Source organism: Athalia rosae, chromosome 7 (genome assembly GCF_917208135.1).
Source record: "Athalia rosae chromosome 7, iyAthRosa1.1, whole genome shotgun sequence".
Lineage (NCBI taxonomy): Eukaryota > Metazoa > Arthropoda > Insecta > Hymenoptera > Athaliidae > Athalia > Athalia rosae.
In genome coordinates, this window is record NC_064032.1 from 7806397 (window position 1) to 7825277 (window position 18881).

General features: G+C 39.0%; 1 protein-coding gene, 1 long non-coding RNA gene and 1 other non-coding gene across 9 annotated transcripts; 2 read left to right on the forward strand and 1 right to left on the reverse strand.

Annotated features, from left to right (window-relative positions):
- The first annotated feature begins 1063 nt into the window (after positions 1-1063).
- LOC105693971 lies at positions 1064-15863 on the forward strand. Of its 7 annotated transcripts, none has more exons than XM_048658079.1 (7): positions 1064-1215; positions 1277-3148; positions 3221-3392; positions 3510-10209; positions 11026-13929; positions 14025-15218; positions 15579-15863. In XM_048658079.1, exon 5 carries the CDS (start codon positions 11965-11967, stop codon positions 13819-13821), a length of 1857 nt encoding a protein of 618 aa, XP_048514036.1. In that variant the 5' UTR covers positions 1064-1215; positions 1277-3148; positions 3221-3392; positions 3510-10209; positions 11026-11964; the 3' UTR covers positions 13822-13929; positions 14025-15218; positions 15579-15863. The 7 variants fall into 7 exon arrangements, with proteins under 7 accessions (XP_048514036.1, XP_048514033.1, XP_048514034.1 ...); XM_048658076.1 differs by having other exon boundaries at positions 3329-10209; positions 14025-14989; positions 15070-15218; XM_048658077.1 differs by having other exon boundaries at positions 3329-3392.
- A 557-nt stretch (positions 15864-16420) lies between these two features.
- On the reverse strand, positions 16421-17958 carry LOC125501688. Its single transcript, XR_007279297.1, has 2 exons — positions 17582-17958; positions 16421-17088 (listed from the first exon to the last, which is right to left on the reverse strand). It is a non-coding gene; the product is annotated as an uncharacterized LOC125501688 (long non-coding RNA).
- On the forward strand, positions 17191-17383 carry LOC125501968. The gene has a single exon (XR_007279715.1). It is a non-coding gene; the product is annotated as a U2 spliceosomal RNA (small nuclear RNA).
- Positions 17959-18881: the final 923 nt, after the last annotated feature.

Here is an 18881-nt window from a genome sequence, read left to right on the forward strand (position 1 = left end):
ACACTTATGTATGTTAAAATCAGTTGGATGCAATGTTTTTTGGGGTCTGATTCATTATACAAATGTCGTTTTTACATACTTTTTTTCCTTGTGAAAGAAAATGTCGCTATTTAAGTCAGAACCTACGATTAGTTGCACCATATGTACACCGACCGTGTTCATAAGTGAAATATGTAAACACGAAGCTATCTGATTTAGGTTCTCGCAAAATATCCCTAGTCGAATTTACAGCAGCGCCACAGCAGAGGTGGGGGGGTCGCATCGACCGGCCACGATCTGTTATGATCCACGGCGTGTTTACCGGAAATATTAGAATCTATCGGTCGATAATATCGTAGAAACCACGACCGATGTTGTTATTTTGGTCAGAGGAATGATATGGTGAATTGAATAGGATAGGATGATCTCCGTCGATGACAGAGTAAACACTTGCCATTGCTGCATTCGAAATGAGTGTTGTAAGAAAAGGACAATAAACGAGACGCATTAAGGATAACTGCATGCTAACTTCTAACTGCTAACTGCTTCAGGCTGCTAACGCGTCTCGTTTATCGTTAAATCATCGTTGAATGGCTGTGTCGGTTTCGTGAGGTTAACACGCCGTGGATCATAACAGATCGTGGCCGGTCGATGCGAGTCGAGCGGCGCCGGATCCCCCGACCTCTGCTGTGGGGCTTCTGTAAATTCGACTACTAGTAGGGAGAGTTTGCGAGAACCTAAATCAGATAGCGTCGTGTTTACATATTTCACTTATGAACACGGTCGGTGTACATACCTACCTATACAACGAGTAATTTTGTGGAATCGTGGGATACTCGTTACCCTACGCCCTCCCCGCGGTCCTCCCCGGACGTGCGAACGGTGTTGGGCGCCAGACGCGGTGCGTCGTTTCACAGATACTTCGATCAAACAAATAAACTGCACGAACTAACAAAATCAAAGATACCAAATCAAAGATGAATCGAATTACTGAAATACGGGAGAACCAGAGGACGACGGAACTAACTCGGCTAACTCAGATGCACCGAGAGAGTGGTAGAGGGGATGGGCGGTGAGGTGCTAAATGTTCTCAGGTCCACATGTGAATTCAAATAAATAACTTAAACCGGAGGATTCCTTCGGTGAGATCTCTTCCGTGTATTACAGTAGCGGTAGTTTAGTTTTACAGCGGGATCAACAACGATTAGTGGTCGAGCATTACAATGATTAGCAGTGGTAAGCGGTAATTGATAACAGCATTTAGCTCAGGATTTAGACTCAGTTTAGATCGTTACAGATGTTCGAATTTACTCGTTGGCGGAGCTATTTTTGCGGCAGGCTGAATCACAACAATGGACGTCCTTGCGGGACAGCGGGACGTAGCGTGCCGCGACGCGGCGGTATATTACAGCGGTATTGACAAAATATAATACGGTGCCAACTTAGAACGAAACAAATCAAGCGATACAGGAAATGCGATAATTAATTACATGCTGTAACATTGATAATATGAATAAATAACAAAAAATTGTGTATAGATAAAATTGTTTGAGAAAATGTATAAATTAAAAGTTTATTAATAAATCGTGATAAAAAAAATATAAAATAATGAATGAATCAACATGAATTGTATGACGTGTATAAAATAAAAATATGAAAATTAACAAAAATAATAAATATGACTGTACTCATTGTCAAACAATTAGAAATTCGACGATGCCAATAGGGCGTATAAAGAGTGACATGAAAATATCAAAATAAAAGAATAAGTATGCGTACGAATTTATATAACAAAACAAAGATCAAAATAATGAGCCTATAAAAGAATAATAAATACATGTAAAATAACTAAAAGACAACACAAGAATGAGATGAAAGAATGAAAATGAAAATGATTAGTAGAATTTCGAAAAAGTGATGATATCGTGACCGTTTTAAAATGGCGTTGTCAATCCTCAGCTAATTCATCATCTAAGATCTTCCTCCTTTTCCAAGCCTTCAGGTATTATATAGGTTCGTTTAGTCCATGATATTAAAATGCAGGCTCCAGGTAGCAAACATGCTCGAAGTATTCAGCTTTTATTTTTAGAAATAAATGTAAAGATGACGAATGTATGCTGTGTATGTTTGATGGGTATCGAAGAATGAGGTACAGAATTATGTATATTGAGGTGATCACCGATCTCGAGGAAGTGCTTTTAAATTATGTTCCTTCTTGCCTTGTACCTCTTATTACTCCCACTCTTCGCTCTCTGATCCTCAATTCCCCTTCCTACATTCTATCGATCATTTGATGATTCGTTACAATGCAATGATCTTTGGGTTTTCTCAGCGGAAGGCTGGATTAACTAACTGACCATGAACGTAGGTGATAGCGATAATCCGGCGGGAGCGGAAGGAACAGCGGTATATTATTTCTAAATTATTCTAATGCGACTGCGTTCAGCCGCATCGGTATTACCCCTGGTAGGTTTAATCGTGACATTCTCTCATATAATGCTCCATCAGGTAAAGCGATACAAGTAATAATTCGTCTAGCAACCAATACATCAGTCCCTACTGGACTCTACTGAAGCATGTGGTTGTAAAATTATAATAATTGTTCGAGAGGCATCATTTTGATAAATAATAATTATAACAGCGGTAATGATTTTATTCTGCAGAAAACGCCAATTTATTGCGATATATTTGAAAGCGACAATATTGAGTCAACCCTGAACATTCACGCCTCATTCACACATGTACATATATAACGTAAAATCGTTGTAGGTAAGTATAAAACAAGTTATATCTATATATAAATGTAGGGCCGCCATCTGACGAGGGCAAATAATTAGTCGATAGGTAGGTAGGTAGCGTAGGTGCCCGGCAACTGAAAAGTTTTGCGCGAGGGCCGTGAGAGAAGCGCGGAGCGAGCAAAAAAAGAAAAAAAGAGGGTTAGAAAGTAAAACGACGTCCAAGCGACCGGCACGTATCGTGCACTGTACCAAAACCAAATACTGTATTACCATTATTTTCCAAAACAATTAAAATTATTTCTCAACAGTGTGAATCGGTTTTATTTAATCGCGAGAATCCCACATAAATAATCTCAAAATCGGTGTATAATTGTATAAATAAAATAGTTATAGTAAAATTGTTCTCTGGGGAGATTCACTGGACTAGCATGGTAGGATCAATTTTAGTTAGTCGTTTCTTTGGTGAAATTTCACTTATCTTATCAATGATTTCTTCTTTGCAGGTGAGACCAAAGTTAGCCGTGAAATGAGGAAAAACCACGTCCTCGGCAGATACGATTATGATATCTTGAAATTTCCATTTATTCGATTGGCTTATTCTTTATTTGCAGGTACGTTAAGTGATTCATGATGGAGGCTGTGGCGTCGATGCTCGTTCTCAGTACTGGCGATGTGGTGAGTTTTCTTTTCAAAAATTGTTGTAAGTCCGTGTTTAATTTATAAAATATTATGTGATTGATTACAGCTGATCGTCACTGATGGTCATTTTTATATTGTTTTCTTATATTTCAGCCCCGTTTAATGGATCACACTGGATTTACTGCCTCGTGTTGTACGATATTTCAATAAAATGGAGAACGAGCGCACTTACGTCCTTACCGATCAATTGTCTTCCCCAGAGTATCTTTACTTGTCCTCATCCGGTCAAGGATTACCTTAAACCGCTAGAGTCATATCTAAATCTATAGCTCACATTTGACCAACGTGACAACGCGCGTCTTATTTAAATACATTTCATACTTTCGATACACGGTAAGGCTCTATCCCAAAATAGCGGAAATATAAAAGATAATCAAAAGATACTGCAAAGATATGCAACAAAATAAGCAGAAAAATAAGCTCAAGCAATCACAAAGTCGCTCCTCAGAGTCAAAGATGAATGAACCAAATCACGGGCCCTTTATCGGCCCGCTACACAAAAAAATACTGTTTCAGAGAGACTTCGGATTCCATGCAAACGATAAACTTTAGCGATAGACTACAGCGGTAATTAGAGTGGTGGCAGAGAAATACGTTGATCTTCGTAGGCGGCTGAACGCAGAAGAAGGAGACGATCTTCGTCCTCGTAGTCGGTGGCTCTTCTCTACCTCGTCCTCCGTTATGGTGGGGCGAACAATTAGGCAATACCATTGGTCATCCATCACACGTGATTTTTGCGTCATTGTAAGATTCGGGACGACTCGTCAGCCATCGGGAGCTTAGGTGTTGGCGGAGAGCAGCGGGACGTATGCGGTATTGTACTGTCCTTTCCTCCTATGCGGGAAATCTGTGACTCATTGTCAGTACGGTAATTATTTCGTTCGCGGGCGGGAATTTCCTGCTGATCTGATGCGCTAAGGTGCGTTATTTGGACCTCTCCCTGATGCGGCAGCCCCTCGGCCTTCTGGCCCTGAGTTCGAAGAACACCACAGGTGGAAGGTTCACCTGAAACTAACGATCAGCTGTGGCACGGGGAGGCCTGAGGATGTGCGCTCATCCTGTTCCTCATCCAGACGTCGCGGTGTGCTACACTCACCCATCATCACGACGGTTACTTCCCTCTGGGCTGCGATACTATCATAGGCCTTCTGGGCCAATATCACGTCGAAACCAGAAGCGAGAACACTAGACCGTTGACTGATGATAACTAGGATGACGATAGCAATCTTCAGTCAACGACTAGACGGTGTAGCCGATGTAACATCGGGAAGGCGTATGTTCCTTCGCTCGGGGATTCAGTTGTAGCGGGACTCTTATGCCGTAGCTTTTAGCCCTATTTCCGACGCTACTTCGGGAATCAGTCGACTTGCGATATAGCGAGAATTAGCGGTAGTGGGTCGTATGCGAATCCTTCCACTCCATCTGACTTTGATCCACAAATAACAACAGCCCTCTCGTATATGGGATGCTACCCTCGGACGCCTTCGCAACGTAGCAATCTGGGCTGCACATCCGGGAGGTTTGACATAGAGGTTGTTAACAGCGGCATTAAAACTTACAATTAGCAGAAATCCCAGGTGCGGTACTGAGGAAATCACGGTGGTGCGATAGAGATGCCTTTATGGTGTGATAGAGAAAGAGATATCGCCGGGAGCGGTAGAGATGTCGTCACGAGGCGGTAGAGATGTCTTCGTCCAGTCGTAGATACAGAGTTATGCAAATAATAATTAAAAAAGCTTATTAAAACCAAGCTCACCTGCCTATTTAGTGTCACTTTGATTTCTCCCAGGGTTTTCGCGGTATTTCCGACGTATTTCTTTCGCTAGCTGACAGTTTTTTCATTGAACTGACCCTACTGGGACGTTGCATCGAAAATGCAACGTCACAATACATAGACAAGTTAAATTTAAGTCGAACAATAAGTCCAGAGTTGAAAAATTATAAACGATACAGACATAAAATTAAAAAGTCAGTATAAGTATGGTATAAGTAAAACTGTATAAATAAAATCAATGTTTGATGACACGTATGGACGTTTAAAGAATAAACTAAACATATAACAATTACTGATTATGTAAACAGATGAAAAAGATGAATAATATAAGTAACACGTATAGGTTGCCGTCAATGAAATGAGAGAGAGAGGATGATTGCGCGACTGAACTTTTCGAAATCAGTTGAAATAATGGCTGCTACTTTGTGGGCTGTTTGTTTCGTAATGGTTTATTTACGGTAAAAATTGTCCAGCGATCCTTACTTTTTTCTTCTTCGCTTTGGCATCAGCACGTCCAGTACCTCGATTATCAGATAAAAATTTTCTCTCTGTCGCTCTTTTCTTCTTTTTTTTCTCTCACTTCTCTCTCTCTCTCTCTCTCTCTCTCTCTCTACATGAATATCGTTACGTTGTCAATGTCTTGAATACTAGTCACAATTATCAGGCGTTCGAATCGCCATGTAAATAACCAATCGAACAACAGTGACAATCATACATCTATCATTCAAACGATGTTCTTATCATTGGATGCCACTTGAGTGCGTAGAAATACAAATATTATTCCCTCCTCACATTATTGAATCAACTGATGCGATTTTCAAATTTTGAAGCATTGAAATTATTCAAAGTCGACGAACCATCTTTATATCATTTCGATACGACTGGGTAATATGATTTAAAAAATCACGCATCCGGCAATTCTTTACTAATTTTTATGACTCAAATTTTGTCCACGCAGCATTTTAGCCAAAAAACAATGCACTCGGGTATACGAACCCTCGCAATAGGTTCAGGACATCTCACCTGCGGCCAGCTCGGCCCAGGTACCTGGACCGAAAGTAGAGAAGGATAGTTCAAATAGCCAAAACTTTTCTCACTTCAACCGATTGATTCTCTTATACCTAGAAATAAAAGCTTCCTCGCGAACGCAGGGTACTGGTGTACTACGATGGGTGAAACATTTCGATTATACCTACAATTTGGTTCTTGTTTTTCTTTCTACGATAAAATCACGCCTCTTATAACACAGAGAGAAAAAAATGGTCGCAATAACTAAAATTCGGGTATCCTGAATCACAATCGCCGGTTAGTATAGGGAGAACTGGTCCCGATGGTTAACACTCCGTTGGAATGGTGGGAATGGCGATGTGGTGAAATTGACACGTTATGCGATGGTAATAGAAATCATTCACAACTTATTGTGGTAGTGACAATAACAATTACCGTTGAGTTGACCACCGTCATGCAGTGATTGCAACTTCTATACAACTGCGTAAAGGATCTCAGTTTTTCGTTGTAAAATATAGCAAAATTAACGAACGAGAGGGAGTCCTTTATGGATTACGATACTACGCAATCATAGTTCACCGTAACCGACGGATTATCGGGTAAGACCGATAATTGCGGATCCAACGGACGACCAAAAGCTCTCTCTTCTCCCTAGGCCCTCGTGACGAGCAGACGTCTAACAAGATAAGTTACCTGATATATATATGTCGGTGATTTATACTTTCATGCCTGGGACGATGGATGATTACATCATTCGAACGTAGTCACGATCTTCAAAATTCCAGTGTCTTATGAACTTGTTTTGCACAGCAACGTTTGGCATTTTGGAATCAGAACACTTTTGAAGAAGCTTGAATTGACAGCAATCGTGAATTCGTTTATCATCCCTTGCATTCAAATATTATTTGTTCTGTTATTAGAGGAAACCCTTTTGTGAATAATACATCAATTAATTGATATTAAAATTACTATTATTACAATACCAAACCGGCAATACCTATGTCGCCCATGAGGCGTAATCGTTTGAATAAAAGAAGTGGCTCCGTCGCCTCGACATATATAGGTATATGCAATACATTCTAATAAACGTTAAAAAACAGGGGAGGCTGAGTTTATTTTAGCATTTCCATTTTATTGTAACCGATATGTTCTAAATAAATAATAAATTATCACAAATCGCGCCCGAACAAAAGAAAATAGAATAAAAAATTTGATTAATGTAAATACTAACAATAAGTATTTATACATATAATATTCTACTTTAATAAATTTAGAAACCTTTATACAATAATAAGAGACGATATCACAAAATAGATGTACATATATTATATAGACAAATAGATAGCATTTTAAACTAATTGTAAGTTGATGTTCACCAGGTCAAAAGCCGATACGACTAACAATAAGCAAACCAGCGTGATTGCAAAAAAACGTACCGTCACGGGTGTAGCTAAAAGAAAGACAGAAATGTCACAAGACAAGGAGGATGATGTACAAAATTTGAAAAAGCAACTGACATGAATACTGGACATGAATAGAAAAATACCAGACTTAACAGCCCATATGGAGAGGACACTATCAACGGATCACACAAGTAATGCATTTGGGAATAGACCAATACAAATTTTGAGTAACAACTTTGCTATTGACGTTAAGGTTTCAATTTTTCAAGAAGAAAAAGATGATAACCCATTTAATTTTTTACGCGACATTAGAGAATATTTTAGGCTCAAATTTGTTCCGGACGAGTTAAAATTATCCATTAGCAGAACTGCGTTGAAGGGTCGTGCTAAAATATGCTTTGAAAATTCGAGATATTAGTTCACAAATTTCGAAAGTTTTGAAAACGAATTTAGAACTCAATTTCATTCGATAGACCGACAAATAAAAATAAGGTGAAAGTGGAGCAATAGTAAATATACTTATCAGGATGGTGCGCTACGAATATATTAAAAAAAAAAACAAAAAACCACCCAAGCAAAAGAAATCATGAAACATGCAGGAGAGTCGGAGATGAACTCAATTATTGTTAGTCAGTTACCAAATCACGTAAGACAAAAATTAGCGGGAACTAAAGAAGCGGAAAATATATTAAAAATATTATCAAATTTAGATTCAATACGGAAAGAAAAAGAACTAGAAAAAAAAACAGCCAACACAACTCTTAAAATTTATATAATGTACAGCAAATAAACGCGAAATATAACTCGAATCAGTATACAAACCAACAAACAAGCTCAAACTATAATAGTAGCAGGAATCAAAACAACAACACAAATTTCGTAGCGCCAAACACGTCAATACCACCACCTAACTTTCATCCATATCGGAACGTAAACACGCATTATTACAATCAATCACAGAATCAAAATTTAAACTAGTAACCGACTCGTTGAAAAAAGATAATTAAAAATTGTGACCTATGTCAACGCGTGAAATACAACAACGTATGCATGGAGGGCGAATACCAAAATATTATACCTAACCTAACCACTAGAATTAGTAACTTTAGATTTTTATGGACCACTCCCAACATCAATTGGCGGCGTCCAATACCTATTAGTTATTATGGACGCGTTTTCAAAACATGTCTCTCTCTATCTCTATCCAGTCTGCAACTACCAGAATTAGCTTAAGGGGTTAGGGGTACCTACTCAGGATTTTCAAAAAATCAATTTTTTTTTTTTTGCATTTTCGTTAAGTGTAATATCTTAAAAATATTCTCTGAAAATTTGAAGTTGATCCGATAATTACTTTTCGAGTTATTCGACAAGTAACAAAGAGGGGGCGGGCACTCCAAAACGCTCGGGAGGAGGTAGCTGGCGGCAGCTAAATTAAATATACAAACTACATTGGCGATGGTGATTCGAAAACCTATTCTGGAATTATAAAAGCAGATCCTTACAAAAATACAACTATAAATAAAAAGGAATGTATAGGCCATGTTCAAAAGCGGATGGGGACTCGACTGCGTACTCTGAAAACTAAACAAAAGGGTCTTGGTGGTAGAGGTAAGCTCACAGGAAAAGTAATAGACAAATTAACTGTGTACTATGGTTTATCAATACGTCGTCATTGCGATTCTATGGAAGATATGAAATCTGCTATTATGGCAACTTTTTACCACTACGCTTCGGCTGATGAAAATCCGAATCATGATATGTGTCCAAAAGGCGAAGATTCTTGGTGCTCTTACCAGCGCGCTGAAGCAAGTGGAGAGCTTGATACTTATACTTATGATTATTCTCCCTTACCTCCTGATGTTTTAGAAGCTATTAAACCGATTTACGACGATCTCAGTAATGATAATTCACTTTCAAGATGTGTAGGTGGATTCAATTAAAATAATAATAGTCCAGTAGATATGGCCCTAAAAAGACAATTTCGTCGAACAGCCCACAAAGCTCACACAATACGTTTTTGGCCATTCTGAATCGATCTACGCATGAATTTTAACTATTAACCCCCGGCGTCAGGGTGTAATTAATTATTTAAGGGTTGAAACGCGCATATCACGCGAACGAATGAGAAATCGAGAAAAAGTTTCAAACAAATGTTAAAGTTCGCAAAATTTCACGTAAAAAACATTTGAACTTTTTTTTTCTATCATTCATAGATACTGAGCTAGATAAGTTCAAAGTTTCGCTACCTCTAAAAATGACAAAAACGCGCAGAGCACCACTGGAGCGCCGAGAGAGATAGCAGCTATGCTATCCTACTTCCACTCACAGCCGCTTTTCCATGGCTCTGCGCATGCTCCATCGACGGCGGTCAGTGAGTGCAAGTGAGAGCGAGCCTAGCAAACATCGATTTTCTCTCTCTGCGCGCAGCTGCCAGTGTTAGATTCGGTATTCGGGTTTTCGAGCGTTACAGCGTCAAAGTTTAAAGTTCGTTATTCTTGGTTTTTCAGTGCGTTCTTAGCGGTTCAAAGTTCGAATTGTATATATTAATGTGCAAGACCCGATTTTCGGAATGATTGTTAATTTCAATTGGAGCTATATTCATGTATAGGTAAGTGTTTGATGCTTTGTTTGCGATTGCAATACATAAATTTGAAATACGTGATCGTTGTTTTAGTATATGGATCATTCCACGCAAAATTGACCGACAATTTTCCCTCACCATTTTTGATTCGATTCTTGATTCGTTATACGATTCTCCTAACTCTCAATAGAGCTTCCGAATTATTTAAAAGTTTTATATCTAACTTTTTTTCCGTTATAAGTCCTCAAAGTCAACACAGAACGACATTTTTGAAAATTTTTTTAAAATTCTCAAAAATTCTTCGATCAAAGACAATCATTTTAATGATCTTCAAGATTTCTGCATCTGCAAAAATGAACTTTGGCAAGCTGTAGCTTCCAAACGATCCATCCGAGAGCAAAGTTCTACTAGGATTTTTTCTTCCTTGTTCGATTATCTACTGGCGGTATTTTCTAGTTTTTTTTAAGATCAACGCAAACCCCGATTTTTCATCGATTAGTACTTTGGCATTACATAACTCCGGAACGATTCGTCTGATTGTGAGAGCAAAATTCTACAAGGATTTTCTTTTCGTCTTTCGATTATCTAGTGGCGGTGTTTTTTTGTTTGTTTTTTTTTTTAGACCCGCGCAAACTCCGATTTTCCATTGAATAAAATTTTGGCACCACGTAACTCCGGAACGATTCGTCTGAGAGCAAAATTCTACTAGGGTTGCTCCTGCAGCTTTCGATCGTCTAGTGGCGGTATTTTTTATTTTTTTTTTTAAACGTCTTTTTTTTTTAATTTTCTTTTTTTTAATTATTTTTTCAAATATAATTTGTAATCTTTTTTTTTTTTTGCTAGATATGGATCCACTTCAATCGCATCAATCGTGTCCTTTCTGCAATGCTCCTGTCAGTAACAAAGGGGATAAAGTAATCGTTAAAAAAAAGGTTTAGCAACGCTAATTCAAAAAAGTCAATCGAAGAGTGATGACAAATGGAGACAGTGGGCTGACTTAGTTGAATTGGCTGTCATACTTCTTGTCGATTGCGGTATTTGACCTCATCTGTAGCTAAACCAAAAATCCCTACAGATGACTACACAACATCCTCTCCGGGGAAATCTCACACACCTGACGTTTAAACGGCTTCCTCAACTGCAACACAAATTCCAGCATCAGTGCTGAAGTCCTCTAGCTTGCATGTCGATATAAATCTGTCAACTAAGCCACCAGTCACACTTGAAGATGTCAGTGATTTTGATTTCGTCAAATTTTGTTTTTTTTTTGTGGTGGCGAATGCAGTACAAAACGAGGTCGAAACAAATGGAGCACAGTGAATCAAACTTTTTTTCTGGATAAAGTATTAGATGCAGCTACTAATCGAGAGGATAATTTGGCGGCAACAGTCGTACACAGGCTCGATGGAATTTCCTCCTTAGTTGATGTGAAAGCAAGATATTGCAGAAAATGTTACGGGAATTTTTTTACGATCCAAACCGCACGTACTCCATCACCTGCGTCTGCTTTAAACGAAAAGTCATTTCAAAGTGTTTGTACATACATTGAAAAAAGCGGTAAATTTGAATTTACCCTGACAGAATTACAAAACGTAATGAAATCAAACTGCCTTGACAGAAGGACTCTCTATGCCAAGTTAGACAAGAAATATGGGAAATCTATTTATATTCGTCAAGAAAGAGGAAAACCTACAATTATTTATTATAAATATTTCAACATAGGGAGTAAATCGTCTGAAGAACAACGGCCCAACTGCTCAGCTTTGGCTTCAATACTTTGAGATGGTCACTACTGCATTGCAATTCGTTGAAGCTGAGCGATTAGGAGACTGGAATTTACATGTGCAATGTGTGAAGCAAATGCTTCCGGTATTTCATGCGGTAGGTCACTTGCCATATGCAAAGAGTGCACAAATATATTTGCAGGATATGGCAGCGTTGGAATCTAAGATGGATCCTGACGAGTTCGATAAATTTACGAGACAAGGCTTTTTCACAATAAGGCGATCAGACAAGCCTTGGTCCGGCGTGTGGAGTGATATGACGATTGAACAGACGCTGAATCGATACTTTGGAACTGATCTTATACACGGAAGAGGAATAACAGCAGGAGTGATTTCACGATATCTACTAGCCATGCCTTCAACCTTCAATGTTATGGAATGTGTAGAGGAGTTTTTCAACATACACACGGTATCAAGTGAACAGCACAAAGATCTGGGTGTTTCGCGCCAAAAGAGAGACGAAGATGATTTAAACAAGTTTCTGTCTTGGATCGACAGCCACCAACCATTTCAACCACGAGCTACTTGCATGTCCTTATCGACAGGATTGTATTCTACTGAAATCGACTGTCATTTGGCAATAGCTAAAGGGAGAAAAGCAATGTTGAGCATGTTAGGACAGAATGCTAAAAATATCTCGCTGTCAATGTTAAACAAAGTGAAGAATTTAGATTCACTGAAAGCAAGCATTCACTTAGCTAACACTCCACACCTTGCAGGCGACTCCACATTGTTATTCCAACGCATTTCAGTCGTATTTAAAAGTGACCCAGTAGAAACGCGAAACGCGTTTGATTATGAACTTGCGCCATATCCGCTCACATTGTTTGACGAAAAAGGATACATGCGGAAAACTTCCAAGGCCAATTTATACAAGATATTTGAAAAACACAAGTCTAACATTCCAACAGAGATATTTCTAGAGAGCTTCGTCTTTGTACTTGATGGGGGCTTTTTATTGCAGAGCGTATCTTGGCCACACGGCGTAACTTATCGCGATATTTTCCGGAAATACCGGACTAACATTACACATAATTATCGTGGCAATGCCTACGTAGTGTTTGATGGTTACGACAATGACTCTATCGGCATGAAATCGTATGAAAGATATCGACGAGGCGAAACGAATGTAACAGCAAATATTGATTTCACTGAAGACAGGCTCGTCACACTCACTCAGAAGAAGTTTTTGTCCAACATCGGAAACCAATCTAGATTTCTTAAACTGTTATCTAAGTATTTACGAGACAATAACGTTCGAGTTAACATAGCAGCAGAAGACGCGGATACTTTAATAGTGAAAACAGTGATCCAGGTGAACAACTCAATCGAAGGTCCTGTTGCAGTCGTTGAGAATGATACCGATTTATTAGTGCTTCTCATCGCTTTGAACGATAACAGGAGAAAGGATATTTATCTATATAAAATTGTTCCTGGCAAAGCAAAGGATTTGTACGCCGCAGCAGATCAGGATGAATTCAAGGAATTCATACTATTTGCACACGCATTCGTTGGATGCGATACAACGAGTGCGATGTACATGAATGGTAAGAAGACCCTGTTGATTCTCCTGCAGAAGAACGAAGAGCTTCGAAATCTGGCCAAGATCTTCTACGACCGTCAAAGTAAAATTGATGCATCATGCAGTGCAGCAGAAACATTCGTTCTCCATTTGTATGGCTGTATTAATAAAGACGACAAACATAAGAAAATGTCGCTTGGTGAGGCACGATATAAAAAATTCGTGTTGTCGGCAGCTACGGGTACAAGTGCGATTCGCCTGGCTAAATTACCGCCAACTACAGCCGCATTGCATGAACATGCAAAGCGTGTGTACCTGCAAGTTCAATCGTGACTGGGCAACACGTTACCGCTCGACAATTGGGGGTGGAAAAGGCACTCATCTCTTCTGTATCCAATCATGTCAACTGCAAGTCCAGCTCCTCATGAGCTTTTGAAAATGGTAAGATTATTATTCCATGTAAAAAAAATATAACATGTTTATTGACAATGTAATTAACGGTTAATATCATTGATTTCTAATTCTTTTGTCGACAGATTTCCTGCGGCTGCACAACACACTGTGTCACATCTCGCTGCGGGTGCGCAAAAGCTGGAATGAGATGTTCTGAATTATGCAAAAATTGCAATGGTATCAGTTGTGCAAATCCTTCCATCATAAGGCGACCTGCCTTGGAAGAAAATGACGTAGATGACCCTGCTCCTAACGAATTTCCTATTGCTCAGAATGAAATAAGTCAGGACCAAAAGGCTGATACGATTAATGAAGACTATGAAACACTCGATGACAATAATGATTTTCATGATACGGAAACACATTTGCAATTTGAAGAATTGTAAAAAAATACTATGTATAATTGAAAAAAATTTATTTGGACAAAAATACTGTATTAAGAGTCGAAAAGACAAATACTTCCTCAAACGTCGAGGCGAACAAAATGCAACATGCTCGCTCTCACTTACACTCACTGACCGCCGTCGATGGAGCATGCGCAGAGCCATGGAAACGCGGCTGTGAGTGGAAGTAGGATAGCATAGCTGCTATCTCTCTCGGCGCTCCAGTGGTGCTCTGCGCGTTTTTGTCATTTTTAGAGGTAGCGAAACTTTGAACTTATCTAGCTCAGTATCTATGAATGATAGGAAAAAAAAGTTCAAATGTTTTTTACGTGAAATTTTGCGAACTTTAACATTTGTTTGAAACTTTTTCTCGATTTCTCATTCGTTCGCGTGATATGCGCGTTTCAACCCTTAAATAATTAATTACACCCTGACGCCGGGGGTTAATAGTTAAAATTCATGCGTAGATCGATTTAGAAGGTCCAAAAACGTATTGTGTGAGCTTTGTGGGCTGTTCGACGAAATTGTCTTTTCAGGGCCTTATCTACTGGACTATAATGAGAGTTTCAACCAACTAGTGTGGAAAATATGCCCAAAAACCCTGAATACGAGTTCTACTATTGTACAAATTGCTGCATACATAGCTACTTGTATATTTAATGAAGGTATAAAATCATTATTAATGATTATGGATACCCTGTAAATTAAATGTGGGTCTAATTCCCATCGGTATGCCGAAAAAAAGGATGCTGTACGTGTAAAAGTGGTAGATCAGCGCGCCAATGACAACGCTCGGAAAAGCAGAATGCTCTGTAGACAACAGCCAATTGATGTTTTGGAAACTTCCACAATGGCTGAAGAACTATTATATGGCCCAGGAATAGATGATTCGGTGTAAGTAATTAAATAACTCGTATTTCTGTACGTAAATCTAGTATGAAACTTTAAACACGTTTTTCTCAAAACTATGTTTTTTGAATCGGTGACAACTCTAACTCGAAAACCGCTCGGTCGATTTTAATGAAATTTATACAGCTTCTCGAATACATAATAAACTCGGGCCTGATCGGAGGATTCTTTTTTTTTTCAAAAATTTAGATTTTTTAAGACCAATTAACTGTTGATTTTTTCCCAAAAATCTAGAAAAAAATTTCCTGAGACCGCCATTCTGTTAATTTTTGAAAAAAAAAAGCTTCGATCAGGTCCAGGATTATCTATTTATAAAACTAATTTTTCTCATCCGATTGATTTTAGATGAATCTCCAAGGACTTCTGATGGTCACCGCAAGGATCGTTTGTTGGAACTGGGTCAACACAAACAGCTATAACTTTAGAAATTATGAATTTTTTTTTTCAAATTTTCGTGACTTGAAGTCAAAACATTGTGTAAAAATGTCATATTGTCACTTATGTGAAATAACATGATTTAATACCAAAAAAAAAATACTGAAAATTCTCATTTTTTCGTGTGTCTGAGTACCCCTAACCCCTTAATAAAACTGATAAAAGATTATTTTCCGAAGATGGGAACACCATAAGTAATCCTCTCAGATAACACAGGCTTTTTTAGAACATACTGCTCAATCCAAAATTCGAATTGGGCTCAGTATGTTAAAATAATCGAACAAATATTAAACGTAACAACACATCATAGCACAGGATTCACCCCTCACGGAATTCATTTTAACGAGAACCCGAAATTTAAAATGAAGGAACTCAAAATTTTCTAGTCATTAGTTCATAAATTTCTAATGAACAAACGGACTGGTTGAGTGGTAATGGCATTGACCTTGTGAATTTTTTCTTGACATTTTGTTCCGAAGAGAAATTTTAAGATAAAATTTTTTCCCAAATAATGTTTGTTCTGGTTCATATTTTGCAGAGCATTAGCTGGAATTTTGAAAAAAACTTTTCACGAACGATATGTCTGTATTTATCATAGTTTCCGGTTCATTCTCGCGTTTGTTTATAAGAATTTTTGTAATCGACTTCTTACAATGCTTGAAACTTATGAACTGATGAAGTTACGACAAATATGATCACAATTAATTTTGTAGGTATTGAGTAGGAAAAAAAAAATTCCAATCTCTTTCTTATTTTGTTCATGGAATATTCAGATTTATTGGAATAATTTAAAGTAATCGTGCATTACTGCGGTATTTGAGCACATATTTGTTGACAAATAGTGAAGAATTGCATTTTTATTGTCAATTACATTTGTTACTTTTGATTTCGCAATCGTGGCGTGTTCAGTTCTTTGTGTCATCGCGATACGGCCAATACTCCACAAAATCATCTCGAATGTTGATAACTGTATCCTTAATGGTTCCAAAGTCCTTCAAGGTCGAATCTGACCATCTTTGATTAATTTTTCACTGTTCCAGTGAAACCATCATATTTATCACAAATATTTGAGCGAATGAGATTAATCTATCGGAGCACATTTTGAGAGGAATTTAATTTATTGGAAGCAAGTATCCAATGGTTGAATCAGGCAATAAATGATTGGTTGTAGATATTTACAGACCGAGAGAATCAGGTGAGAGTATTGTAATTGTTTTTGTCAAATGGAAACCACCATTTCAAGCACCACTATATTGATCATATTCACTTCACATCGTATGCCATAAGTACAAGATGGCATATTTTGAGAGTAGAACTCGGTACACACCTGATAGTGGAGGAACTACTCTACTGCACAACAGCTGATGAGGACGCTGCAGTAGTGAAAAATACGCCACATGCTGCCAGAGGCGCGCGCGTACTAAAAAAAAGTTCCAACTTTCACCGCTAAGCGGTACATGTTTCTCGCAGTTGAAATGACGTTTTTAGAACCTTAAGTACAGGGCCTGATCGGGCATCCAGTATCGCTTCTCGGCCTTTTGGCTAAGATCAAAGTGTAGTATCTGTTCTTATCAGCTTAATATCTGATACGCTCCCCATTGGGGAGCCAGAATATTAATCTGATTTTTGGAAGTCGACGGAGTGTCGGGGGCTTGCTCCGGCTCTGTCACGGGTTGTCTCGGCATTGCAGTGCCGCCGTGTACGGCCCAATAATCTCTAATTAAACACAAGAAACACTTTTATTTATTTTTCTTTTTTTTATATTTTTCCAGCCGAGACGACCCGATCTTCCAAAAATCAGACTTTTACCGACCGACGCAAAACGAGAAATTACGGACCGAGGAGCGATTTTATTACCGACGCCCAGCCACACTTACGAGACCCCCACAACAATTACTGACAGAGGGACTTACTGACTGGTAACAGGATAGGAGACTGTGCGGAGATGAAGCGGTGAGTCAGCGCCATCTTTCTTTCTTCACCTAGCGCTGTCACCCCCGGCGACAGGTGCCCGTTAGCGTGTCGTCGCCATCTTCTTTCGGAGGCGTCACGTGGTCACCTGTCAAAGGAAAAGCATGCACCCCCCCCCCGTAGCAGCGTGGTCTGAAATTATGGCCACGTTTTCCCATCCCGAACGCGTGACCTTGAGGATTTGTGAAGCCGCGTGAACCGGAGCGACTCTCGCCAATCAATTCGTTGATTGGGGGGAGCCGCTCTACATAGCGCGGTGGATCGATGAGCTGGGGGAGCGTAAGTCCCGCGGTCTGAAGGATAATTTATTATACCTGATGTCGCGGGATCCATCCGTCAGCGCGTCCGTTCGCGAAGGCGGTTGAAAAGCATCTGCGTGCAAATCAGCCGTCCGGAGCGGCGGACTCGATGCGCCCCCTCGCGGGCTGCGGCCGAAGCAAGTGACGCGAGTTGCGAGCCGAGGTGCGGCAGTCCGCGAGCCCTCCGCCCCCTCTGTCGTCGCCCGAAGGCGACAGAGGTGACACCTACTATCGCTGTCTCTCTTCTCTATCTTCTCTCTCTTTTCTAAATGCCCGCTTTAAATGCCCACTACAGCTGTCTCCGCTATTTTTCAAACTTTCATTTTCATACTTCTACTAATGCGCTGCTCACCATATGCTGATTCGATGCCAGTCTCGACAGCTTTATTGTGATATTTATTTAACTGATTCTATTTATTTATTTATTTATTCGTTTATTTAAAATCCTGTTACGTTACCTTCATTGTTTAGTTAGTAAGTTTTAATTGACTGATAATTTAATTTAGTAGGCTTTTTACACCTCTCTTTTTTATTTTAATTAATTTATATTGTTGACTGGGCTTTCTACACCCTATTTTACTATTTACTTTAGTATATAAGGCGTAGATTTAGGTAATTGACTGACTGGGCATTTTACACCCTCATTTTTATTTATTGATAATTGCAGGGCTTTTTACACCCTTTAGTGTTAGGTATTTATTTATTTATTTATTTATTTATTAATTTAGACTAGGTAATTAGACCAGCTCAGTGAGTCCCTGACAAAAACAACAGACAAAATGACTATTCAAATTATAATTCAATTCCCATTTCCGCAGGATTTTAAGTGCCCGGAATGCTTCGCAAATAATCAAGGTAGAAGGACGGGCGGAGTGTTCAAATCGCACTCGGACCTATTAAAACACGCGAAGAAACATCACCCGGGGCACACAGTCGAACACCA